General features: G+C 46.2%; 1 protein-coding gene across 1 annotated transcript; it reads right to left on the bottom strand.

Moving 5' to 3' along the window:
- Positions 1-377: 377 nt before the first annotated feature.
- Positions 378-24730, bottom strand: LOC311248367 (acetylcholine receptor subunit beta-like; the record flags this gene model as incomplete). The annotated part of the gene is given in 5 exon segments (XM_084339260.1): positions 378-516; positions 518-564; positions 19914-20137; positions 21380-21565; positions 24586-24730. Coding segments are annotated over 5 exon segments (741 nt in total), but the record flags the coding sequence as incomplete, so codon positions are not given.
- Positions 24731-26860: the final 2130 nt, after the last annotated feature.

Below are 26860 nucleotides of genomic sequence, written 5' to 3'. Positions count from 1 at the left end.
AAGCGACGGGCAGATTAGACACATAGCCATCATTTAAAACATAGATTATGCGTTTTTTAACGCTATCATTGAAGTGGATGCTGGCATCCAAGGACATTAATCACGTTAATGGCCGGCACTGGTGTTAATGAAGCTGTTTTAACTGCAGTGGAAGAAGACAGTGTGAGGCAACTCTCACTCTTCCTGACGAATATCTGCCCCCTTGGACTGGGGTGTTTCAAAAGCTCTGTAGTTTCATTATTCCTTTTCAACACGAGAATTAAATCTATGCTGCCCTTTCTGCGAGAGCATGGGCCATATCCACACAGGCAACCTGAGCATGACATACGAGCTAAATGGCTGCTGCACGGGGTGTCGTCAACAGGGGCGGTTCGTTCTCACCTGTTGGGCTTGGGGAAGAGGATGGCCTGGCTGTTGGGCTTGCGTATGAAGTACTCGTCGCCTGCCCTGCGGTTGATGGTGATCATGTTCATGGTGTCCCGGCGGGGAGGACTCTCCAGAGACAGGGGGTCTCCACCTTGGCCGCAGCATGCCCAGGTAGGGTGGAAGCATGTGGATGAAGATCTGATGGTGGTGGTGGTGGGAGAGATGGGGAGGGGGGCGGGGAGGGAGAAATGAGAGGGTGGGTGGGAGAGGGAGAGATGGGAGTGGGTGGGAGAGGGAGCGATGGGGGGGGGGGGGGGGGTGGGTGGGAGAGATGGGGGTGGGTGGGAGAGGAAGAAATGCGAGGTGGGTGGGAGAGGAAGAGATGGGGGTGGGTGGGAGAGGGAGAGATGGGAGGTGGGTGGGAGAGGGAGAGATGGGGGTGGGTGGGAGAGGGAGAGATGGGAGGTGGGTGGGAGAGGGAGAGATGGGGTGGGTGGGAGAGGGAGAGATGGGAGGTGGGTGGGAGAGGGAGAGATGGGGTGGGTGGGAGAGGGAGAGATGGGGGTGGGTGGGAGAAGGAGAGATGGGGGGAGGAAGGTGGGTGGGAGAGGGAGGGAAAAATGGGGACATGCGTGGGGTGGAGGGAGATGGGAGAGAGAGAGATGGAGGTGCGGGACGGAGGGAGGTGCGGGACGGAGGGAGGTGGGAGAGGGAGACATTAAGGGACGAGAGAGGTTGGGGAGATGGGTGTGGAATGGAGAAGGTGAGGGAGAACAGAGGAGTGACAGACGGAGGAGGAGGGCAGAAGTGGGGAAATACAGGGAGATGGGGAGAGAGACCAAATAAAACGTTGTTAGAAAATTCTTACATGTGCCAATTATTTATAACAGACAAGAACCACTTTCCTACATACGTTCTGTTATATGACATACAGTAATATTACATATGCATTGCTTTCCATGTCTTACCATACACCCATTTTGTTTAATTTAATATTTAATATAACATATAAAACAAATGTATGACATAGTTATGTACAGGGGAGCACCACACAACACAGTAACGTTCACAAGGTACATATACTTGTACATATGATTTCATACATATGATTTCATAATCTTAAATATTATTCCATGGTTTTAATATGATTTCTTAAATATGATTTAATAAATATAATGTCATAAACTTAAATATGATTTCATAAATTATTTCATAATCTTAAATATGATTTCTTAAATATGCTTTCATAATCTTACATATTAGTTCATAATCTTAAATACAATTTCATAACCTTACATATGATTTAATAAATATGATTTCATAATATTAAATGATTTCATAAATGATTTCATAATCGTTAATGTAATTTCTTATTAAGATTTAATAAATATAACTTCCGGTATGGTGAGCAGGGAGTAGGATGTGTTTTTCCCTCTCTCCCTAATTTTTTTTTAAATTCTACTTTTTAAGACTCCAAACCCTCATAATTCTTGTTTATATGCTAGTATCGATATAGTTAACTAAATATTTATCTTCGCAAAGATGTCATCCAAGACTCCAAGACCAAAACGGGGCGATGTTCAGAATGAGGAGGAGGCTGACGACGCTTTTAGCAAGGCCTGGCTGGCCACCCTGCTTGAGAGCCACAAAGAGGCTATTACCTCCGAGTTCAGAAAAGCCATTACCGCTCTGGAAAATAAACTTGACCAAATGAAAACGGACGTGGCTGACAACGGACAGCGGGTCAAGTCCCTGGAGGAGAATGCGGAATCTGTAAGCGAAAGAATTGCGTCGCTAGAGGCTACATGTGCGGATCTGAGGGCTAGCCAGGCTATGCTAAGGGCTAAGGCGGAGGACCTCGAGGCTCGAGGGGCGACGTAACAACCTTCGGATCGTTGGACTACCAGAACAGATTGAGGGCCCGAGACCAACATCCTTCTTCGCCACCCTTTTATCCCAGGTTCTTGGGGCAGAGACCCTCCCTAACCCTCCAGAATTGGACCGCGCACACATGTCTCTGGCAGCTAAACCGAAGCAGGGTGAAAAGCCTAGGCCTGTTATCATCAGGTTCCATAACTATCAAACTAAAGAACTGGTGATCCGGGAGGCCAGAAAGAGAAGAGCGGAGATGCAGTACGACGGTCAACAAATTGCTTTCTACGAGGATTATACCCCGGCTGTGTTGGAACAGCGAGCACCGTACCGCGAGGTGATGGCACTACTTTACAAGCGGGGGCTGAGGCCTAGTCTTCACTACCCGGCCAAACTGATGATTACGGAAGAGAGCGGAGACAGACTACGCTTCATGTCTGTTGGCGATGCCGAAGCTTACCTCAAAGCCAAGCTAGCCTAGCGTGGATGGCTACCCAATGAGTACCCAGTGGTAAGCTAACCTGACGCCGGGAGCAATGAACAATGAATGTAGAATGCGAGACTGAATTTATAGACATTGGTTGGGCTAAACTGGTCGACTGCGTTAGACCTGACACTTAGACCTCATGGGGAGATGCTATTGACATTAAGCGGACTGGCTTCTGAAACTGAACTTTATGCTTCCCAAATAGCCGACGCGGATTATATTTGCCCGTATTTCTAACTCCTTTTTTTTTTTATATTCTTTAATAGCCCTTATTTTACATGTGTCTCTCTCTCATTCAAACTGTAGACGTTCCCTCTGTTTAGAGGCTGCTAGATAAACAGAATGGACCGGTTTGATAGGATAATGAAGGTTCTATTTGTATGCTTTAGGAGTACTCAATGCGCAGAGACTGGGCCTGAATTTACTAGGCCATTTACCTAGGTCTAACAGACACCTCGGGGCCAGCTGAAACCAACACCAACAGCAATAGACATGATTACGACGTACTGAGTGTTCGGCTGAACTTGTGGACCTTGGTTATATTATAGTGCCCAGTCACTATAGATTGGCCACCTATGCCTCAGAAGGGGAATATTGTTATTTCAATCGGAGTGACTCCTTCAAAAGGAACCCTATGCCAACCAGGTTGCTATAGCCATGACCTTGTGAATGATTGCATGCCGTTTTCTTCTGCTCCCTATTTCGTATTTTTAGTTTTTGCCCCCCCCCCTTTTTTTTTTTACATGTATATAATCTTCCCTTTTTTTCTTAACTTAATTTGTCTTTTAGGGCGGCTACGTGGCGTAGTGGGCAAGGCGCTCGCCACGAATGACGGAGACGCTGGGCTTGCCTGTTCGAGCCCAGCGCTCCACATTGCTTTCAGTTTAGCTGGTCGTTCATACTAATACACATTGGCCGTATTAGGGGGTGGGAAACTGATGGGTGGGGATCGGGCGTTGTGGACAGCGACTCCTACAGGTCGGCAGCGTGAGCCTCCCACACGTTACTCCTCGCCACTGAGAGATCGAGCTGCGCAGGTGAAAAGATGCGACTGCTGTTACCTCAAGTACCGGAGGGGACTTGTGCTATGTATGACTTAGTCCACATTGCAGCCGGCTTGTGGGAGGCAAGAAACAGCGTTCGTGACAGGGGAGGGTTGAATTGGATGATACGAAATTGGGATGGGAGAAAATATAGAAAAATGGGAGAAAAAGTGGATAAAAAAAAAATGTATTTGTCTTTTCTTTTGTATGGATTTATATACATATGACTCTCTAGGCAGGGTGAGCATATTCAGGGTGCACATGCTCCTCTTAATATCTGAGGGTCTCAATCAGGGTTTCCGTTAGAATTTTTTTTTGCAGGTCTGAGTGTCCGGTAGATTTCAATCTACCGGACAAATGGGATAAATTCCGGTCAGAGTTTATTGAGCTTAAAAACAATTGATAGGCCTATATAAAGAATGACATCCTCAAGGCATTCATAATATTTTAACTTAAAACTAGGCTACTTTTGCGTATATACAGTCATTAATATATTCCAAATAAAATAAGTCCCTCGAGACTTCGTGCTGCTGCCGACTTGAGGTGTCGGTGGGCAGTCTGCCCGACATTAATAAACAGCAGTCTGTTATAATCAAATTTTTATGAGCTAACGAATTCCGTTATATTGGACATTTGTATTAATTATATCAAGCGAAGAACTGAGAAATTTGGTAGAGAGAGACGGCAACATTATCGTGGGTTTGCGTGATGTATATCTCCACCTCCCAACGACTTGGTGCTGGTCATAATGTCCGGTGAAAATAATTCCCTCTAAGCACAATTTGATTATTTGAATTGTATTAAAATAGGCTAAAATTAAATAGCCTATGCGATGAACGAAACAATCATTACATTTGTTTAATCGTTGCTTCACCAAGCAGCCGGTCTAATAATGACAACGCTGTTGTCAGCGCGAGCTTGCTGCTGCTAGATTTGCTAGAAGCATCCAGCTGCAGACCCGAAGACCAGCGGTGTTTTCAGGTCCGGTCTGGGGACCGCTCAGCAGCGCCCCCCACCCAACAGCTGAATTGCCAATGGCTGAATTGGATTACTGCACTGTGCCGGCAAAGCTGGCGGGTTCTGTGGGTCTGCAGCTGCATGCTTTTCGCAAATCTAGCAGCAAGCTCTCGCTGACACAGCGTTGTCATTATTAGACCCGCTGCTTGGTGAAGCAACGATGAAACAAATGTAATGATTGTTTCGTTCATCGCATAGGCTATTTAATTTTAGCCTATTTTAATACAATTCAAATAATCAAATTGTGCTTAGAGGGAATTATTTTCACCGGACATTATGACCGGAGAGATTAAATATGTCGGACTTCAACAGATTTTGCCTGTCAAATACCGGTAATTACCGGCTAACGGAAACGCTGGTCTCAATACAAACAAACCGGATAGTATCTATTGGATAGTGGGGGTTTTGTATGCATGTTTCAGGAAGCACTCAAGGTACTGACTGAACCAACTCAATTTGCACACGCTTCTTTTTACTGTCTTAAGGTACAGGTCTCTAACACTGCCGAATGTAACTAACCACATTACCTCTCTATACATATTTTAGGTACATTGTGGGGTTCCTGAATCGTGTAACCCCTGTAACTGCATATACCTCCTGTTTATTACTATATTACTCTTTAATTGTATGTATATAATTTTTTTTATATAGACAGAAGGAGAAAGGGGGGAAAAAGAAAAGAAGAGAGTGGCACCTCTTTTTCAACTCTGTTTTGGTTTTGCAATCTTTATATCCCTAGTGGGCTTGGTAGCAGGGGCTAAAGACACTCTCCCCAAGCTGTTGTAGGCTGGAGGCGGGCTTTGCCCAGGTCCACTGAATTATAGGTTGACCTACACACTCTGGAACGCCTCGGTTTACTTGTTCACTCTCAACTTTCTATGGGTCACACTCCTTATTGGGAGTCATTGGTAGCGCTTTTACGTCCATGCTCTAATGGATGAGCCCCGAGTTGTGTTGCAAATATCTTTCATTTTTATCCCAATCTTTAATTTTTGAATTTAAGCATCCCTTTTTTTTGTTTTTGTTTTTATTTTTTATTTCTTTGGCTGTTCGAATGTTCTTTTAAGTCAAGTCAAGTCAAGTCAAGAGTTTTAATTGTCACAGCATACAAGTATACAATGAAATGCGGGTGGTCTTGCCCGTGACGATGTGCAATACAGTGGTACAACATATAATAGAATCCAATAAAAATACAGTGGTACAACATATAATAGAATCCAATAAGAAAACAACATTGTGCAATAACAGGTAACAGGTAACATGGTGTGACATCTCGGTATCTGTACATAGTATTTACAGAGCATATAGGACATGCTAGGTAGCTTTAGTAGTGCAATACACTGTTCCTGTTATACTAATTTAAAGTGGCCTTTCCTCTTGGCCATAAGTGTGCGTGTGTGCGGCATGAGTGTGTGCCCGCTCGTGTTAAAGTGGCTGCTAGTGTGTGAGTGTGCGTGTCGTGTGTGTGCTCGTGTGTGCTTGTGTGTGGATAGTTCAGTTTCTGTGGCACTCAATGTTCATTGTTCAAGGCTCTGATGGCCTGGGGGAAGAAGCTGAGCCTAAGCCTCTCCATCCTAGTAGCTGGGGTTCGCAGGCGTCTGCCTGACCTCAGCAGCTGGAACAGGCTGTTATTGGGGTGGTGGGGGTCTTTCATTATTCTGCAGGCTCTGGATTTGCACCTCTTGTTGTATAGAACCTGCAGGGGAGGTAGCGCAATACCCGTGGTACGCTCGGCTGAGCGCACCACTCTCTGTAGGGCCTTCTTGTCCTGTGCCGTGCTGTTTCCATACCAGGCAGTGATGTTTCCGGTCAAGATGCTCTCTACAGCTCCTGAGTAGAAGGACTGGAGTATCTTCCCCGATACTCTGAACTTCCTTAACTGTCTCAGGTGGTAGAGGCGCTGCTTCGCTTTCTTTACTACTGTGTCTATGTGTGTTGACCATGTCAGATCCTCTGAGATGTGGACCCCCAGGTACTTAAAGCTGCTCACCCTGTCCACGGTAGCCCCGTTAATCGTCAGTGGTGTGTGTGTCTCCTGCTGTCCTCTCCTATAATCCACGATCAGCTCCTTGGTTTTACCAATGTTCAGGAGCAGGCTGTTGTCCTGGCACCAGCGTTCCAGTACCTCAACCTCCTCCCGGTAGGCCTTCTCGTCGTTGTCCGAGATCAGCCCCACCACCACCGTGTCGTCTGCGAACTTCACTATGGAGTTGGAGCTGAACTTGGCCACACAGTCGTGTGTGTAGAGTGAGTACAGCAGGGGGCTTAGAACACAGCCCTGGGGGGACCCGATGCTCAGGGTGATGGTGTTGGAGGTCTGACCCCCCACCCTGACCGCCTGGGGTCTTTCACTCAGAAAGTCCAGTACCCAGGCGCTCAGGGCGGAGCTCAGACCTAGCTCGATCAGCTTGTCCACCAGTCTGGTGGGGACTATGGTGTTGAACGCTGAGCTGTAGTCAATGAACAACAGTCTCACATAGCCCCCCTTCTGACGGTCAAGGTGGGAGAGAGTGCTGTGCAGTACCTGGGAGACCGCGTCGTCAGTGGACCTGTTTGTCCTGTATGCAAATTGCATAGGGTCCATATCACTGGGGAGGGAGGCACAAATGTGGTCCTTAACCAGCCTCTCGAAACATTTCATGACCACAGAGGTGAGTGCCACCGGTCTGTAGTCATTTGGACATGTTGGGGAGGGTTTCTTCGGTACAGGGATGATGGTGGACATCTTGAAGCAGGCAGGGACCACTGACTCCACCAGGGATTGATTAAATATGGCGGTGAACACCGGGGCAAGCTGGTTGGCACAGGACTTAAGTATGCATCCTGTTATTCCATCTGGGCCAGCAGCCTTCCTGGTGTTCACCTGCATAAATGCTCTTCTCACACTGTGTTCCGACAACGAGAGAGCGCCCCTGCCCCCCCGCGGTTGCCCCCCCCCCCCTCCACAACAGCCGGTGCGCCAGTGACGTCACTAGCCAGAGGGCTAGCGGCGACACTGTCTACACCGAACCGAGCGTAGAAGGAGTTGAGTTTGTCCGCGAGAGAGGCGTCGTCGCTCCCCATTGAGGGGGCGCTGACTTTGTAGTCAGTTATTGTCTTCAGTCCCCGCCACAAGCCTCTTGTGTCGTTTTGTGCCATTTGTGTCTCCAGTTTATCAGCATATGTCCTCTTAGCAAGTTTAACAGCCTTGCGCAGAGTGTAGACTGAAGCCTTGTACTCTTCCATATTTCCTGACTCTCTGCCCAGGTTATAAGCCTTGGTGCGAGCGTTCAGGGCTGCTCTAATAGTGCTGTCCACCCAAGGTTTCTGGTTTGGGAAAACGCGCACCTTTTTCGTGAGGACAATGCCGTCAGCTACTGTTGTTATGTAGCTCACAACAGTATCAGCGTACTCGCTGACGTCACTGGCGCTTCCTTTAAACATGTCCCAGTCCGTGTCTGTGAGCGCATCCTGGAGCGTGGCCTCTGATTCGTCAGACCACTTTTTTGTCTCGCGTGACACGACGGCATCACGTGATCTTTGTTTGTATGCAGGGAGTAAAAAAATGGAGTCGTGATCGCTCGCGCTTGCCGCTCCCATCAATGGCGGAGCCGCTACAGCTTTGTAGCCGGCTCTGAACGGGGTGTAACAATGGTCGAGTGTGTTCCTCCCCCTCGTGGAGCAGGCGATGTGCTGGAAAAAGGACGGCATCACTTTCTTCAGATTCGCCTGGTTGAAGTCACCAACCACTATCATCGCGGCGTCCGGGTGCTTGATCTGTTGTCTGTTGAGGTAGTCGTGTAATTCCACCAACGCTTTGCCAGTATTTGCCTGTGGGGGGATATATACGACGGACATGATGACCGCGGTAAACTCACGGGGTAGGTGGAACGGACGGCACAGGATTGAGAGATGTTCCATATCTGGGGAGCATGAACTTGAGAGGACATGTACTTCTTTGGGATTAACCCAGAGATTGTTTGTGAGGATGCAGACCCCACCTCCGATGCTCTTCCCAGAGGCTGCCGTGCGATCTGCTCTCAGGACGGTGAAGTTGTCCGATGGAGAGACGCTGTTGTCCGGCGTCGCTGGCTTGAGCCATGTCTCCGTGAAACACATGATGTTAACGTCTCTCATCTCCCGTTGGAATCGGACCCTCGCTCTCAAGTCGTCCATCCTTCCCTCCAACGAACGTGCATTCGCCAGAAATTTAAAAGTTTATCCATAACCATATTGGAGGCTGTTCGAAATTAAAGGGAGAGAGGGGAAAAGGGGAGTGAGGATGAAGTCTCCACCGGAAGGAACGTATCCGGAGAGGTATAGAGGCTGTTGCTGTTCCCTTAGGGACCAAGGGATGTACCCCCGGGTGAGTATGTTTGTGTATGGTTGTGTGGGTGTATGTGTGTGCGTCAACCCCCCCCCCTTTCTCTATCCCCCTCTACCATTCTCCTCTCTTCCAATGTTTTATCTTTTCAACTCAGGTATGTATATACTTAACAGAACATGGCAGTGACGGGCAGGAACATCCGTTTCGTCTCATGGAATGTCAAAGGGATGAATAACTCTATCAAGGCTAACAAGGTACTTAACCATCTACGGCACCTCAAGGGTGACCTTTGTTTTTTACAAGAGACACACATCTGCACCTCAGATATCCCCCGCATTAAGAGAGCATGGATGGGACACGTTTTTCATTCTAAATTCTCAGCAAAAGCCAGGGGAGCTGCAATTATTATACATAGGGATGTACCCTTCGAGCCTTCCACCATTTTAACTGATCTTGACGGACGATATGTTATAGTGTCGGGCAGGCTGCAGAACATTCCGGTGGTTTTGGCCTCAATATATGCACCAAATTGGGACAATGATAAATTTGTATCTAATTTATTTTCCTCGATACCTAACCTTAATGATCATCACATAATTATCGGAGGAGACTTTAACCAGGTCCAAAACATAGAGGTCTTCGGATAGACGTACTACCATCTCTAAAGCGGCGAGCATCCTAAAATTTCATATGGAACAGCTTGGCCTTATAGACCCTTGGAGAGAAAAATGTCCTACCGATAAACTTTTCTCCTTCTTCTCCTATGTCCACCACACGTATTCGAGGATAGACTTCTTTTTACTAGATGAAAAACTACTACATAATGTAGTCTCTACTAAGTATCATAGTATAGTCATTTCCGATCATGCCCCGACATCCGTTGAAATTAACTTCCCCCAGGGTAGAACACCCTCTAAATTTTGGAGATTCAATTCCCACTTATTATTTGAACCTGAATTTAAGGATGTTATTCATGCACAAATAAAAATCTTCTTTGAGATAAACGACACACCTGAAGTTAGCAGTGACATGCTCTGGGAGGCCTTTAAGGCATATCTCCGCGGACAGGCCATCTCCTTTACCTCTCATTTTGGGAAGCAGGAACAATCCAAATTAACGGGTATATCAGATGAGATTAAACGATTGGACATCCAGTATTCATCTAAACCAACTCCTGCTCTATATAAGAAACAACTCCAGCTTCAATCACAATATGATTTGCTCTCAACTAGTAAGATCGAGAGACTACTCCTGCACACCAAGCAAAGTTTTTTCGAGCAGGGGGATAAGGCCGGAAAACTACTTGCGTACCAAGCACGAGTGGCGAGTGCCTCTAGACTGATTCCCAGGATAAAATCCCAATTAGGTGTCACTACAACAGACCCTACGGAAATTTCTGAAATTTTCTCTGACTACTATTCCAAACTTTACACGTCGGAGTCTTCACAGCAGGACTGGGATCGCCCAAACCCCCTCAAGTCTCTCAAGTACCCTCAGGCGAATAAAGCGGAAGCTGAAGAGTTAGGCACGCCTATAACCATCTCTGAAGTGACTGAGGCAATCAAATCTTTACAAAGTGGCAAATCACCCGGGCCAGATGGCTATACTACAGAATTTTATAAAACCTACTCCGTGTTGGTTGCTCCTTTTCTACTGAGAGTATATAATGACTCCATTCTAAAGGGCCAAATGCCGCCCACTCTATCAGAGGCGTCACTGTCCCTGCTGCTCAAAAAAGGTAAAGACCCTCTCCTTTGTAGCAGTTACAGACCAATCTCCCTCCTTAATGTGGATTGTAAAATATTGGCTAAGGTCCTTTCATGCCATCTTCAGAAGGTGGTCCCGTTCCTGATAGACCCGGATCAGACGGTTTTCATCATGGATAGGCAATCCTTCTTTAACACCAGGAGGCTGTTAAATATCCTTTTCACAACCACGACTGGCGCGCCAGAAATGGTACTCTCCCTGGATGCTGAGAAAGCTTTTGACAGAGTGGAATGGAGGTACCTGTTCCATACACTTGAGAAATTCGGTCTGGGACCGGGTTTTATTTCATGGATAAAACTCCTATATTCGTGGCCTCGGTTAATGTGAATGGTACCAAGTCGGGCCAGTTTGCGCTTTATCGCGGCACTCGTCAAGGATGCCCGCTTTCTCCCTTGCTCTACGCGCTCGCCGCAGAACCTTTAGCCATATGGCTTCGCAGTGAGGACAGATTTGAGGGGATTGAGAGGTTCAGCCTGGTTCATAAACTCTCATTGTATGCCGACGATCTCCTACTTTATGTCTCCAATCCGTCATCGTCCATCCCTGTTATCCTGGATATTCTAGAACAACATAGGCAGCTCTCTGGATACAAACTTAATCTCCAGAAAAGTGAATATTTACCTGTTAATGCATCTGCGGAACGGCTTCCTCAATCGCTTTTCCCCTTTAAAAGGGCCACGGAAGGATTCACATATCTAGGGATTTTTATGGCCAAATCACCGACAGAGCTCTTCGCAAAAAATTTCTGTCCTCTGCTGGATCGCTTTAAGCTAGATCTGACGAGATGGTCCTCTCTCCCCCTCTCGCTTCTGGGAAGGGTTAACCTGATAAAGATGGTGGTCTTACCCCAATTTCTATACGCTTTTCAGCATATACCAATATTTATTAATAAAGCCTTTTTCACTGTGATTGATCAACTTATAGGTTCATTCCTGTGGGGTAACAAAAGAGCATGTATTAAGAGGACGATCATGCAACTTCCCAAATCGGAAGGGGGTTTGGCTTTGCCCAATCTTCGCTATTACTACTGGGCATGTAATATAAACAAACTCCTTTACTGGAGGACCAGGAGGGAGGAAGAAGACCAACCCCAATGGGCTCGGATGGAAGTCTCCTCTTCAAAGTACTCACTCTGGTCTGTGGCAACATCCCAACTACCCATTTCGATCCCTATTAAACAGGTGGTTCGGAACCAAATTGTAACGGATACTTTGAAAATCTGGAATCAGTTTAGGAAACAATTTGGCCTACACGCTCCGTCGGGGCTAGCTCCAATCTCTCGTAATCACCTATTCTTACCATCCTGTTCTGATCCTGTATTCAGAAGCTGGGCGAACAAAGGTTTGCTAACAATTAATGACCTCTACTCCGGAGGTGTGTTCTCGTCGTTTGCAGAATTATCAAAAAAATGTGGTCTCCCAAATTCCCACCTTTTCAGTTTTTTTCAGATCAGACATTTTGTTCAGAACCAATTCCCACAATTCCCTGGCCGTCCTCCAGACTCTAGGACTGACCCTCTCCTATCGCTCGGTACCGGGCGGAAAGGGCTCGTCTCAATTTTATATGATAAAATATTTTGGATGAACCCAACTTGCTTAGACTCCCTAAAAGCCAAATGGGACGAAGATCTGGGAATTATCATTACAGATGAACAATGGGATCATATATTAGACCTTGTACACACTTCCTCTATATGTGCAAGACACAGTTTGCTGCAGTGTAGGATCCTGCATAGGGTTCACTACACCAATGCGAGGTTAGCAAAGATATACCCGGATAGAACGGATGCGTGTAATAGATGTAAAAAATCTCCAGCCGATTATATGCACATGTTTTGGACGTGCCCCAAACTCACAGAGTTTTGGACTGCAATATTTGATACACTGAGTAGGGTCCTGGGTGTGACGTTAGACCCTGATCCACTCACTGCTTTTTTCGGTATCCCGAATACCCCTTCGATCGCATCTAGGGCTGCAAAACGAGTTGTGGCGTTCACTACCCTCCTCGCTAGAAGACTTATTCTCTTTAAATGGATACACCCTTCCCCACCCACTCACAACAGATGGATACATGAGATACTACATTGCGTTAAGCTTGAGCGAATCAGATTCTCCCTAAAGGGCTCCCTTGAAACATTCAATGCAACACATCGATACCCTGACTATCAATGAAGAAACTTAGAAAGGATAGAGCTTTACACCTCTAACTGCACTTCCTTATCTTTTATTATTATTTTATTCCTATTTTCTAATCCCCCCCCCCCCCTTTCCCTGTCCTGGTATGTATGGGTGTGAATGAGACCCCCGGGGGTTGGGTGGGTAACTGGGGGGCGTGTAGCTTATTGCCAGCGGAAGAGTGCAAGAATGCTTCCGCATTCGTCACCGCACGCCAGTACGGTAATGCGCCTTTCCTTTCGCCCCGCTCAGACAAATGCATGTAGTACATTGCAACACAACGCAGCATTTCCGCGTACATTGCAACGAATCACTTGGAGTTTGAAAGTGATATCAGAAGAAACTACTCAACCTCGGCTGTCTTTAACTATGAGTGAACACAACGCATTGTAACGTTAACGCAGCTGTCAACTGTACTTTACTATGGAATACATGTATCGCCTGCCTGCCTGCCTCCTCTCTCGCTTCAGCCAACCCTGGGCTGTGCCGAGCGGCTCCCTGCGGGATCAGAGCGCTCCCCGCCGGGACCCTTCTCTCACATCCCCCCTGCTGGGACGCGGCTAACATTTCCAGCCAAGCTCTGCCTGCCTGCCTGCCTTGGCTTTATGAATGTGTGTGTGTTGCGATGCTGCAGCCCCGCCAGCAGAGGCAGGCAGAGGAGGAGGAGGAGGAGGAGGAGGAGGAGGAGGAGGAGGAGGAGGAGGAGGAGGAGGAGGAGGAGGAGGAGGAGGAGGAGGAGGAGGAGGAGGAGGAGGAGAGGGAGGCAGACTGGTAGCCAGAGTCAGGACAAAGAAAAAGCAAAGGAGGCTAGCGGAGGGTTCAGGGCTGAGTGGAGACATTAGTAGGTGTTTACTGTAGCGGCATTTAGGAGAATAATAAACAGAGAAGACGGGAAGAGAGAGAGGGAGAGGGGGGTATTAAAAACAGTATTCCCCTCGGGGTGGAGAGAGAGATGCAGGGACGATTGCAAATGTCCATGAAGCCAGCACCAGCGACAGATTGGACAGTAAACACCTACTAATGTCTCCACTCAGCCCTGAACCCTCCGCTAGCCTCCTTTGCTTTTCCTTTGTCCTGACTCTGGCTACCAGTCTGCCTCCCTCTCCTCCTCCTCCTCCTCCTCCTCCTCCTCCTCCTCCTCTGCCTGCCTCTGCTGGCGGGGCTGCAGCGGGGCGAAAGGAAAGGCGCATTACCGTACTGGCGTGCGGTGACGAATGCGGAAGCATTCTTGCACTCTTCCGCTGGCAATAAGCTACACGCAACTGGGGGAGGGAGAGGGGAACGGGAGACGCAGCTGCAGAAGGTCAAACTACTCAAGAATTACCACAATACTATAGACAGGGGTGAGGGAAAGAGTGAAATAATCTCAGTGATGACTTTCTTCCACAGCCACAGCCGTGCTAGAGAGTTTTCTTTCTGTGTTTTCAGTTCCTTCTTTACTTCTTTTTATCTAAATATTTGTGCATAATACAGATGGGTCTGATTGATATTATTATTGTTTTTTGTTTTTCTTTCCCAGTAGCATCTATGCTGTGTGTTTGGATGGGGGGGGGGGGTATGAGGGAGGGGAAGGGGAAATGAAAGGGGAAGAAAAGAAAAAAAGATGGAAAATGTATGATGTTGACAATTGTAAATGTACAAATTACTTTTCCTGCAATAAAGAAATTTATAAAAAAAAATAAAAAAAAATGTAAACAATTATGTATGCTTGGGTAACATCAACTCATGAGACACTAACAAACTGAACAAGCTGATGAGGCTAGCTCCATAGTGGGACTCGAACTGGTCAAGAGTGGAGGATGAGGAAAAAGCTGGACACTACCCTGGAAAACCCCTCCCACACCATCTATGAGGAGCTAGCCAAGATTAGGAGCATGTTCAGCCATAGACTTACCGCCCCACACCACAAATCACCTGTGCCAGTAGCCATGAGGCATGGACAACTATATGGACTGCTGCCAATATTTGGAGAACTAACGGCTGGAGAACTCGATAACTGTTAGGACTGTCTGACTCTTAACTACTAAACACTGCACGGACTCTGTGCTATTACTATGTACTGTATACCATGTATACTATTATCGATACATTGTCTACAGTGTATTGTGACTCTATTATTATTATGTTCTGTTCTATTATTATTTTCTTTCCTGCCTGTACCTCCCCTCCCCCATGCTGCTGTGACACCTGAACCTCTACAAGGGGACTTAATAAAGGAACACCTGACTTGAAAAAATTAAATAAAAATGTAATAAATATAATATCATAAACTTGAATATTCATCATCTTAAATATGATTTCTTAAATATACTTTCATAATCTTATGTGGGGATGTATCAATGGGGTCTGTGTCTCTAATTCTCATTTTGGCGTATCAGACCAGATCATGTCACGAGATCCTCCCCCACTGAACTAAGCCATTCTGAATTTCGCGTACCTGTGAAGTATAAGAATTGTCATCTGCATAACTAACTCTATGATTGTAGCTAGGGATGGGTACATAATTCGGTACTTTTAAAAGTACCTACCAAAACACGTCGGTACTACCGAGTATCGATTCACGTGAGATCCAACGGTGCCAATTTTAGGTTATTTATTTAGTTTACGCAAAACGAAACCACACGTTAAGCGGTTCAGCTTGTGCAAACCAAGCGTTGGCACTTTGTGTGTGTGTGTGTGTGTGTGTGTGTATGTGTGTGTGCGCGAGTATGAGAGTGAAAGTGAGAGAGAGAGAGAGAGAGAGAGAGAGAGAGAAGAGAGAGAGAGAGAGAGAGAGAGAGAGAGAGAGAGAGAGAGAGAGAGAGAGAGAGAGAGAGAGAGAGAGAGGAGAGAGAGAGAGAGAGAGAGAGAGAGAGAGAGAGAGAGAGAGAGAGAGAGAGAGAGAGAGAGAGAGGAGGAGAGAGAGAGAGAGAGAGAGAGACGTGACTTACTAAGTGTAGTAAGATGACGGAGGCCCGCTAACATACGCTACACCATAGACATATATAATAAACATAATTATGCGTTACACTGCCCCAGAGGCGTCTATACTTTCCGTAGCCGCATTTCTGCAGGACGCTCTCTGATTGGCCGACGTCAGTTTCTACACTGGTTAGGATTAGGCACTCTTTCGAAGTAGGTTAAGGTTAGAGTTGTTATGGTTTGTAACCGACCTCAAACGCAACGGCACAGACAGGAAGGTCAGAGTTAGCCAAAAGCTAGGGCGTATTTATTTACAGAGTCACAAGATGGATGAGGTACAGTAATCAAACAAACGGGGATCTGGCATGTGACGATGTAGTGGCTCTGCAGATACTCCCAGTAGATAGTGGTGAGGAATTGGCATGTGACGTTGCAGCGGCTCTGCAGATACTCCCAGCTTTCACTCACGGTGGAAAACGGAGAGAGAGAGAAATCAGAAACAGCCCAACGAACACACAGAGGCAGAGAGGTGAGAGTCCAGTATTAATCCCAAGTGACTTGATCTTCGGTGTACCATACACAAGTTAGCTGAGTCCAGTGAAAAACAACACGGTATTCTTCAGTGTTATTCTAACACACAAATTAGCTGAGTCCAGTGCAAAACAAAACGGAATTCTTCAGTGTTATCCTAACACACAAATTAGCTGAGTCCAGTACAAAACAAAAACGGTATTTCTTCAGTGTTCACCAAACACACAAAAAACTGATAATCCAAAAGGAACTGTTTCCAAAAACTCACCAGAGCGCAACGCGTAAAGCGGGCAGATAACGAGGCGCAGCTCCAAACGGGGAACCAGGTTCTCCACAGCGGTTCTCCACAAAAAGGTCCTGGAGAGAAAGAAGACAGGAACAGCGACGGGGAAAGGCAGGTATATGCAGTTGTATTCCAGAACGACCCAACATCGATAGCAAGGAGGTCTGTGTATATAAAGCCTTCAGGGGCGCTAATTACAAACTGTGACAGCTGCGTGATAAGATTGATACTTGCTCCAAAAGCGTGTGGCGGGGAATGCACCAATCAACACGGCACCTTAAAGGAACGGAGCGCGTGGCGGGGAATGCATCAATCAACATAGTACCTTAAAGGAACGGAGCGTGTGGCGGGGAGCGGACCAAACCTCACAAGAGTTTGTCTTAGAGCGTGACGGCAAGTTCTTTCGACGGTTAAGCTTAGGCACTCTTTCGAAGTTGGTTAAGGTTAGAGTTTGTCTTAGATCAAGGCGATAGAACGCCAGGTAGTTTGCAGGCTGTTCGACACGGAAATAGGCAAAGACACAGCTCGTCACGCGATTGGGCAAGCATGTCAGTGGCCAATCAGAGAGCGTCAGTCAGTGGCCAATCAGAGAGCGTCCTGCAGAAATGCGGCTACGGAAAGTATAGACGCGCCCCAGAGCCTTCTAAAAAGATTAATTATAAGTTAACTTGGCTCTGCACTGCCCCAGGTGAGAGACAACCAAATTTGTCATGAAGACCCGCCCTACTCTGCCTCTGATTCGCAGACTGTGGGTGGGGGAATGTGATTGGACCAAAGCAGAGTTCAGTTGACAGACACACAGACAGTGGAGCAGTCGACATGCAGAGTGACAGAGACACTGCTCCTGCTTGCAGTTGAGATAGTGGACAATTTCGACTCGTTGCATGTTGGCGCTGTCTCGCAGATAATACATATGAAAAGAATAATTTGATATGTGTGTGACTGACTGTGTGTATATATATATATATTAGAGCTGGGCCGTTAACGGCGTTAACGCGATCCTATTATCGCGCGATAATATAATTAACGCATTAATCTAAAAAAAAAAAAAAAAAAAAAAACATTTTTTTCCCCCCTTTATTTACCCAGGGTAGGTTCGCTGAGCACAGATGCTCTTTTTCAGGAACGCCCTGCTTCACATTCACACAGTTCCATTCACACCTGGGAGCTGCCCAGTACAACCACAGTTGACACCATTGGCCACTGAGCAACTCCACTGGAGCAGTTGATTTGCATTGGCACCCAACGGGAAAAATATTATAGGCACTATAAGTAGACATCGCTACATAAAACAAGCTGGTCTGCCTGAGTGACTGGTGGAAGAAGGAGAAATAGAGATTGGACCGATTGAGTCAAGCCATGTCACATAGTTCAAGTTTGAAATGCTTCTTTCTGTTTTGCTCCTGAGAGTGTGCTAGATACTGTACTGGTAATATTATTTATTTGTGTTAACTTCTGAATAAAACAACTTATTAAACACAAGTACATCTTATTGAACATTATTTTGATATTTCATTACCAATTATCATAGCAAAACAGCTTTTTTTTTTTCTGTAATGCATTTTGGAAACGGGAGATGGGCTCATGGTGTAATGGGCCACCTGGCCTGAGAAACATAAGGAGGAAAGAAAAAGTAAGGACTTACTTCTGGTCATTATTTGGGTAGAACACACATATTTTGAATGCCTTCGGCAGATTTTATTTTTAGCCATTTTAATCTAGATTAATCTAGATTAAATCCAGGATTGCAGATAGATTAATCTAGATTAAAAAAATTAATCTATGCCCACCTCTAATATATATATACATATATATATATATGTTGTTCTAAATGAATAATAATAACTTTATTTGTATAGTACCTTTCATACAGGGGATTGCAGTTCAAAGTGCTTTACATCAGTAAGATGTAAATAATAATAAAGTAATAATAATACATTATTTATTTATTAAATATTAAGTTTGGATATTTTTTTTACAACTGAGGTAGGTAGATTACATTTTTAGAGACTAAAGTACCGAAAAAAGGTACCGTTGGGTACCGGTATCGATTCACGTATCGGTTCAAATGTGAACGGTACCCATCCCTAGTTGTAGCGCACACTCAACCATTCGCTCAACAACATAGCGAGTGGAAATACTGACACTTCCTCAAGCAGGTTGACGTGGCGCGGTTGCCGAGAGAGAGAGCAGAGAATGAGCGAGCGAGAGAGAGGGAGAGAAAGAGAGTGAGAGGGAGAGAGAGGGATACGGAGCATTTACACACTGCCGACGCAGTCAGGTGTGTGTGTGTAAATGCTCCGTATCCCTCTCTCTCCCTCTCTCTCTCTTTCTCTTTCTTTCTCTCCCTCTCTCTCGCTCACTCGCTCGTTCTCTGCTCTCTCTGTCGGCACTCGCGTCACGTCAACCTGTTGCGAAATATCATAGCGCACACGCACACTCCCGCGCGTATTCCGATCCGTGCAATAATATTCACGGGGGTATATATTGTCATTTGAAACAAGTTACCAATGCATTGTCCCGTGGGATTATGCCCCCCCCGCGGCGAAATTAATTAGTCTCCCTCTCTATCTCTCTATGTCTCTCTCTGTCTGCCAGTGCAGTCACTCAAAGCGCTTTGCGAGTATGGGCGGAGCCCAGCCCAAAACAGCTTGAAATCTTGAAGTGGAAAATGCTGCTTTAGAGTACTTGATTAGAAATACAAAACAATACATTTTTTGGAGAAAAAAACTTACAGATGTGTTCCATAGACTCACAGGAATTGTGTAAAATTGCCCAAATAGTGAAAGGAATAGCAAAACATGGGACCTTTAAACAAAAATGTTACAAGGCTGCATGCCAGCCTCTGATCCACTCTAAGCCAAGACAGAGCGGCATGCATTCCCCCAACACTGCTCCTCACAGAGCAGCGGAGTCAGTGCGTAGTCAGTACTGTTAATAACCGCAGCAATGTGCCCATATGGCTACGTTATATGCGTAAATGTGCGCTAATACTCGACAGTACTGAACCAGAAAAAGTATTTAGGAGCAAATTTTTCGCATGATTAAAAAACGATGGTTCGAACGTTCGTTCGAAAAACCCTGGCGAATGTTCGAATGCCAAAAACAGGCTTGGGAACAGCCTTAACACACACACACACACACACACACACACACACCAACTCACCCTGCGCACCCACATGGGCATGCAGTGCGTGTTGGGGGACCGGTGGTGCAGGTTGAGCACCACGACACTGAGGATGACGGAGAAGGTGACCAGGATCATGGTGAACATGATGTAGTTGACGATGATGGGGACGCCCAGGGAGGTCTCGGGCACCTTGTCGGCCAGCAGGAGGAGGAACACGGTCAGGGTGAGGAGGACGTTGATGGAGAGGCCCATCTTCTCTCCTGTGGGGGGGGGGGGGGGTGATGTGAGTCGAAAGCGAATTCTCTGGTGCATTGTGTTACGGTTTGGATCATGTATACTGTTATAACTTAACTACTTGCACTTTGTTCTATAATTATTACTACCCAGGGATGTGCACAGGTACGGGCTATTGTTACAGTACACATACTGTACCATGTACAAGGTACACGGTACAGACAGTGCCATGTACCTGGTACACAGACAGTACACAGTACCTGGTACACAGACAGTACACAGTACCTGGTACACAGTACCTGGTACACAGACAGTACACAGTACCAGTACACAGACAGTACACAGTACCTGGTACACAGACAGTACACAGTACCAGTACACAGACAGTACACAGTACCTGGTACACAGACAGTACACAGTACCTGGTACACAGACAGTACACAGTACCAGTACACAGACAGTACACAGTACCTGGTACACAGACAGTACACAGTACCTGGTACACAGACAGTACACAGTACCTGGTACACAGACAGTACACAGTACCTGGTACACAGACAGTACACAGTACCTGGTACACAGACAGTACACAGTACCTGGTACACAGACAGTACACAGTACCTGGTACACAGACAGTACACAGTACCTGGTAGACAGACAGTACACAGTACCTGGTACACAGACAGTACACAGTACCTGGTACACAGACAGTACACAGTACCAGTACACAGACAGTACACAGTACCTGGTACACAGACAGTACACAGTACCTGGTAGACAGACAGTACACAGTACCTGGTACACAGACAGTACACAGTACCTGGTACACAGACAGTACACAGTACCTGGTACACAGACAGTACACAGTACCTGGTACACAGACAGTACACAGTACCTGGTAGACAGACAGTACACAGTACCTGGTACACAGACAGTACACAGTACCTGGTACACAGACAGTACACAGTACCTGGTACACAGACAGTACACAGTACCAGTACACAGACAGTACACAGACAGTACACAGAGGTGTATTATTAGTTAGTTCCCTCCCTCACTGCGTTACCGGTACCGTCAGTACTTTTATAAAAAAAAAGTATCACAGTATTTCCATGTCTTGGTCACTATGATTATGAAAAAGTATCATGGTAGTTTGACGGTAATCGGGTAAAAGTACTATCATCATAGTGACCACGATATGATATTGAGAGATTAGGTCAACTGGCGCGTTCCCTGTCGCCATTGTGTGTGTGCGTGTGGTTGTGTACCTGCGTCAGGGGGGAGGTAGAAGTTGAAGATGGCGATGATGGTGATGAGGATGCAGGGGATGATGATGTTGAAGACGTAGTAGAGAGGCTTCCTCTCCATGATGAGGTAGAAGGTCATGTCCTCGTACCCGTCGTCGTTCACGTTCTTCCTGCTGGGCTTGTGGATGATGATCCAATCGCCACTCTCTGGGGGGCGGAGCAAGATTTCATTTTAAACATAACACATGATCGTGCGATTTATTTTTTCCGTGGTGTGTTACAACAATAAATAACTAAATGTTCTAAATAAATAACAATGTTGAAATTGAGACATTTTGATTTGTTTTTTTTTACAACTGAAATAAAAAACATTATTATTATTACAAGTACCGAAAAAGGTACCGATGCCCGATGGGCAGACAGTACACAGTACCTGGTACACAGACAGTACACAGTACCTGGTACACAGACAGTACACAGTACCTGGTAGACAGACAGTACACAGTACCTGGTACACAGACAGTACACAGTACCTGGTACACAGACAGTACACAGTACCTGGTACACAGACAGTACACAGACAGTACTCCCGAATGCCAGGAACTGGTACTGGTTCAAATGTGAATGGTACCCAACCCTAATGTATACTGTTATCACTTTACTACTTGCACTTTGTTCTATAATTATTACTACCCAGGGATGTGCACAGGTACGGGCTATTGTTGCCAGGGCAACAGCCCGTTTACTCCGATTGGCTGAGTTGCCCCTCTGGAGAGCCTTTTTAACCTTTATTTATTTTACATAAACGATTAAAATACAGGGAGGGGCAAGAAGGCACAGAGACACTGCCACCCCCCCTGGTTGAAAAATGTCAAGCTAAAGTGCCCTTTTGAGTGGCGAAAGCAAGAGGATGTGCCCCATTGGTGCCCTTCCAATGGTCTAAACTTGACCATGTGCTCCCACAGTTGAAAAATGTAACGCATAGTAGGGCTGTCAATTAACCTATCTCAAACCCCGCCCTCTTCTCTTGATCCTTCTCTTGATCCTCCAACAACTGTTACCTCTCTCGGACAAACACAATTTGGTCAATAGGTCAATTGTCCCTAAGAATAACATTTGATTATGAATAGACTGGAATGAGGCAAATTCTAATTATATCCAAATACTAATAATACAATTTACAAATGATCAAAGTAGGCATATAAGATACTTACAATTAGCAAGTTCCTTGTGTGTTGTATTTGGTATTATGTGGGTGGTACAAATATTAAACAATCATTAGGCATTGGGCTGTGCTTTGTAACACCCATTTATTGGCTTGTATTGCAGGCACATTTTCCCTAAATCATGTCAACGGGATGATAACCAGTGATTTTCTGTGATACAATTTTGAATTGCAGTTTGGTATTCAAATTCATATAGATTAAATGATATAAATTTGAATGAAACTATATAGACATTTCTTCTGATAGCCCTATCACACAGTCCTTGTGTCTGAAAGCTGTTTAGTAAATACACAGTCCTTACAACAAGCACTAACCACACCAACCATACACTACACTAAACCGTCTCTTCATCGTCTCATCATGTTCGATCATTACTTCCCGTTCACACTGCAGACAAAAGTGGCCCAAATCAGATTTATTTGCTCATGTGACTCAGATTGTTACGGTTTCACCTCCACAACCCTCTGTACCACCGTCACACCCTCCGTGTCTGTCTCACACACCCCCTGCACTCTATGGGCGCGGAATCGGCACAGGTGATACAAATCACGCTGATGGATGGAGGCACTACAAGATACCTGAATCTCCATTCATCAGCATCAGATCTTCTTTACAAATGGCCTGGCAAGTATCCTCTACATTATTTCCCATAATGATGTTTTTGTGTCTTTTGTCATGGGAATACTCTACCCGTTGTATTTCCATGTATACAACCCTCTCGTAATTTTAATTTTAATTTTTTATTATCCCTTCTTTTTCCGTTTTTCTCCCCTCCCAATGTTAGTCGTTATGCCAATTCCCAATCCCCTTCCTGGTCGTTGCGCACTCTACCCGCTACCGTCGGTCCGGGAGGGCGGAGACTATCACATGCTTCCTCCGACACATGTGTACCCAGCCCACCACTTCTTTTTCACCTGGCAGCGCGGACTCTCACCGGGAGAGTGTAACGTGTGGAAGGATCACACTACCTCTCTTAGATGCTTCCCTCGCTGTGCAGGCGCCCCGACCGAAGCCGGAAGCAACGCTGACAGCTGGATTCGATACCAGTGTATAGGGTTGAACATTAGGCTGTCTCCCGTGTTGTGCATTTGAGCCCACCTGTCACAGAGTCCTAACACAGATCAGATTGTTTTACTTTCATGAAACTTTTGCATCACTCTAGATTGACATTTGTCACCGTTTTTAACGTCCATCTTCTTTATTGTTTATTTGCACATGTGGGTCAGTTCAGGAGCATTGACCAGTTCACACTGGATTCTGATATTGGCCACATTAAAAAAATTATGTGAACAGCCAAACCATCCATCCATCATACACCCATCCATCCATCATCCATCCACCCATCCATCATCCATCTATCATCCACCCATATCCATCCATCATCCATCAATCATCCCAGACCCCCACCACTGAGGTGATCGTCCAGTTTGATCTCATCCACCCATCATCCCAGATCCCCACCACTGAGGTGATCGTCCAGTATGATCTCATCCACCCATCATCCCAGACCCCCACCACTGAGGTGATCGTCCAGTATGATCTCATCCACCCATCATCCCAGATCCCCACCACTGAGGTGATCGTCCAGTATGATCTCATCCACCCATCATCCCAGATCCCCACCACTGAGGTGATCGTCCAGTATGATCTCATCCACCCATCATCCCAGATCCCCACCACTGAGGTGATCGTCCAGTATGATCTCATCCACCCATCATCCCAGATCCCCACCACTGAGGTGATCGTCCAGTATGATCTCATCCACCCATCATCCCAGATCCCCACCACTGAGGTGATCGTCCAGTATGATCTCATCCACCCATCATCCCAGATCCCCACCACTGAGGTGATCGTCCAGTATGATCTCATCCACCCATCATCCCAGATCCCCACCACTGAGGTGATCGTCCAGTATGATCTCATCCACCCATCATCCCAGATCCCCACCACTGAGGTGATCGTCCAGTATGATCTCATCCACCCATCATCCCAGATCCCCACCACTGAAGTGATCGTCCAGTATGATCTCGCGGATCTCCTTGCCGTTGGCGTCCAGCACGTACTGCAGGTCGATCTCAGTGGAGTCGTAGGTGTAGGAGCGGAACTGCATGGTGCAATTCTGCCAGTCGAACGGGAAGTAGGTAACCTAGACGACAGGGAAACAGGAGGAGGAGGAGGAGGAAGACGGAAAAGTCAGAGAAGAAGAAAAGAGGGATGGAGGAGCGAGGAGGGGTAAGAAGAGGAGGAAGAAGATGAAGAAAGAGAAGGAGAAGAAGAAGCAGTGTGTGTGTGTGTGTGTGTGTGTGTGTGTGTGTGTGTGTGTGTGTGTGTGTGTGTGTGTGTGTGTGTGTGTGTGTGTGTGTGTGTGTGTGTGTGTGTGTGTGTGTGTGTGTGTGAGAGAGAGAGAGAGAGAGAGAGAGAGAGAGAGTGTGAGTGAGTGAGTGAGTGAGTGAGTGAGTGAGTGAGTGAGTGAGTGAGTGAGTGAGTGAGTGAGTGAGTGAGTGAGTGAGTGAGTGAGTGAGTGAGTGAGTGAGTGAGTGAGTGAGTGAGTGAGTGAGTGAGTGAGTGAGTGAGTGAGTGAGTGAGTGAGTGAGTGAGTGAGTGAGTGAGTGAGTGAGTGAGTGAGTGAGTGAGTGAGTGAGTGAGTGAGTGAGTGAGTGAGTGAGTGAGTGAGTGAGTGAGTGAGTGAGTGAGTGAGTGAGTGAGTGAGTGAGTGAGTGAGTGAGTGAGTGAGTGAGTGAGTGAGTGAGTGAGTGAGTGAGTGAGTGAGTGAGTGAGTGAGTGAGTGAGTGAGTGAGTGAGTGAGTGAGTGAGTGAGTGAGTGAGTGAGTGAGTGAGTGAGTGAGTGAGTGAGTGAGTGAGTGAGTGAGTGAGTGAGTGAGTGAGTGAGTGAGTGAGTGAGTGAGTGAGTGAGTGAGTGAGTGAGTGAGTGAGTGAGTGAGTGAGTGAGTGAGTGAGTGAGTGAGTGAGTGAGTGAGTGAGTGAGTGAGTGAGTGAGTGAGTGAGTGAGTGAGTGAGTGAGTGAGTGAGTGAGTGAGTGAGTGAGTGAGTGAGTGAGTGAGTGAGTGAGTGAGTGAGTGAGTGAGTGAGTGAGTGAGTGAGTGAGTGAGTGAGTGAGTGAGTGAGTGAGTGAGTGAGTGAGTGAGTGAGTGAGTGAGTGAGTGAGTGAGTGAGTGAGTGAGTGAGTGAGTGAGTGAGTGAGTGAGTGAGTGAGTGAGTGAGTGAGTGAGTGAGTGAGTGAGTGAGTGAGTGAGTGAGTGAGGGCTAATTCAGTCCAGGTCCATTGACAGGCGGCAAGTCAAAGAACCACATCCCTGCGAGGCTCAAACTGAAACTTTTCGGTAAAGTACGAATCAACGAGGCTCTCGACCAGGCTGCAGTAACAAGTGTCCAAAGGCACAACCAGCCAGTGACGAAGAACAGGGACATTTTGAAGAAGCTAATAATTGTTTGCTTCATAATAACTGTGTTTTATGACCGAGTTATTGATTTTTTTGCCAACATGAAAGAGAGAAGGATGTCATTCCTCTACAAATAGAATGGGGTGAGTAATTTATTTTTTTTACATTTAAAAACACACACACACACACACCTGTTGAGCCATCTTCACTGTAAGATGATAACATTGTGTTGTGTTCTCATCTTCGCCGCACGATGATCATAGTTTGTGTTGTGTTCTCATCTTCGCCGCACGATGATCATAGTTTGTGTTGTGTTCTCATTTTGGCCACAAGATGATCGTAAAATGAGGGTATATAATTGTGTGCTTTAGCTCGGTTTATTTTATGTTTTCTTCCATCTTCGCTGAAACTGATTGTTATAGGCATGGTGTGGGATAGGATATTTGAAGGAGGAGGGGGATGGAATGTCCCCACAAGGAAAGAACATGTGGATATGTGAGAGAGAGAGAGAGAGAGAGAGAGAGAGAGACGGAGACACTGTAAATGCACTGTACAAAACGGCCTTCACCTGGTCACTCAAACGGAATGATCTAAAGTTGATCAACTCTAATTTCCCAAGCGCATCCAATGAGTGCCTAAACTATCCATTCAAATACTGTATTGCAGACAGGGGTTCCCAAACGTGGTCATATAAAGGAACATCCACATGGGGGACAAAGCAGGCCCCGGACCAAGACTTGATGCCATTATGCCACAGGAACCAAGGTTTTCTCTGGTCAGATGTGATTTTAGCAAATATAACAGTAGGGAGATTCTAATATTCTCATATTGGACTAACTTATAGTGAACAATAACATCACAGTGTATATGTGACT

The sequence above is a fragment of the Notolepis coatsorum genome, assembly GCF_963971535.1.
Source record: "Notolepis coatsorum genome assembly, contig: SCAFFOLD_1951, whole genome shotgun sequence".
NCBI lineage: Eukaryota > Metazoa > Chordata > Actinopteri > Aulopiformes > Paralepididae > Notolepis > Notolepis coatsorum.
Note: the sequence above shows the minus strand (reverse complement) of the source record. Positions and strands in the feature narration are given on the sequence as shown.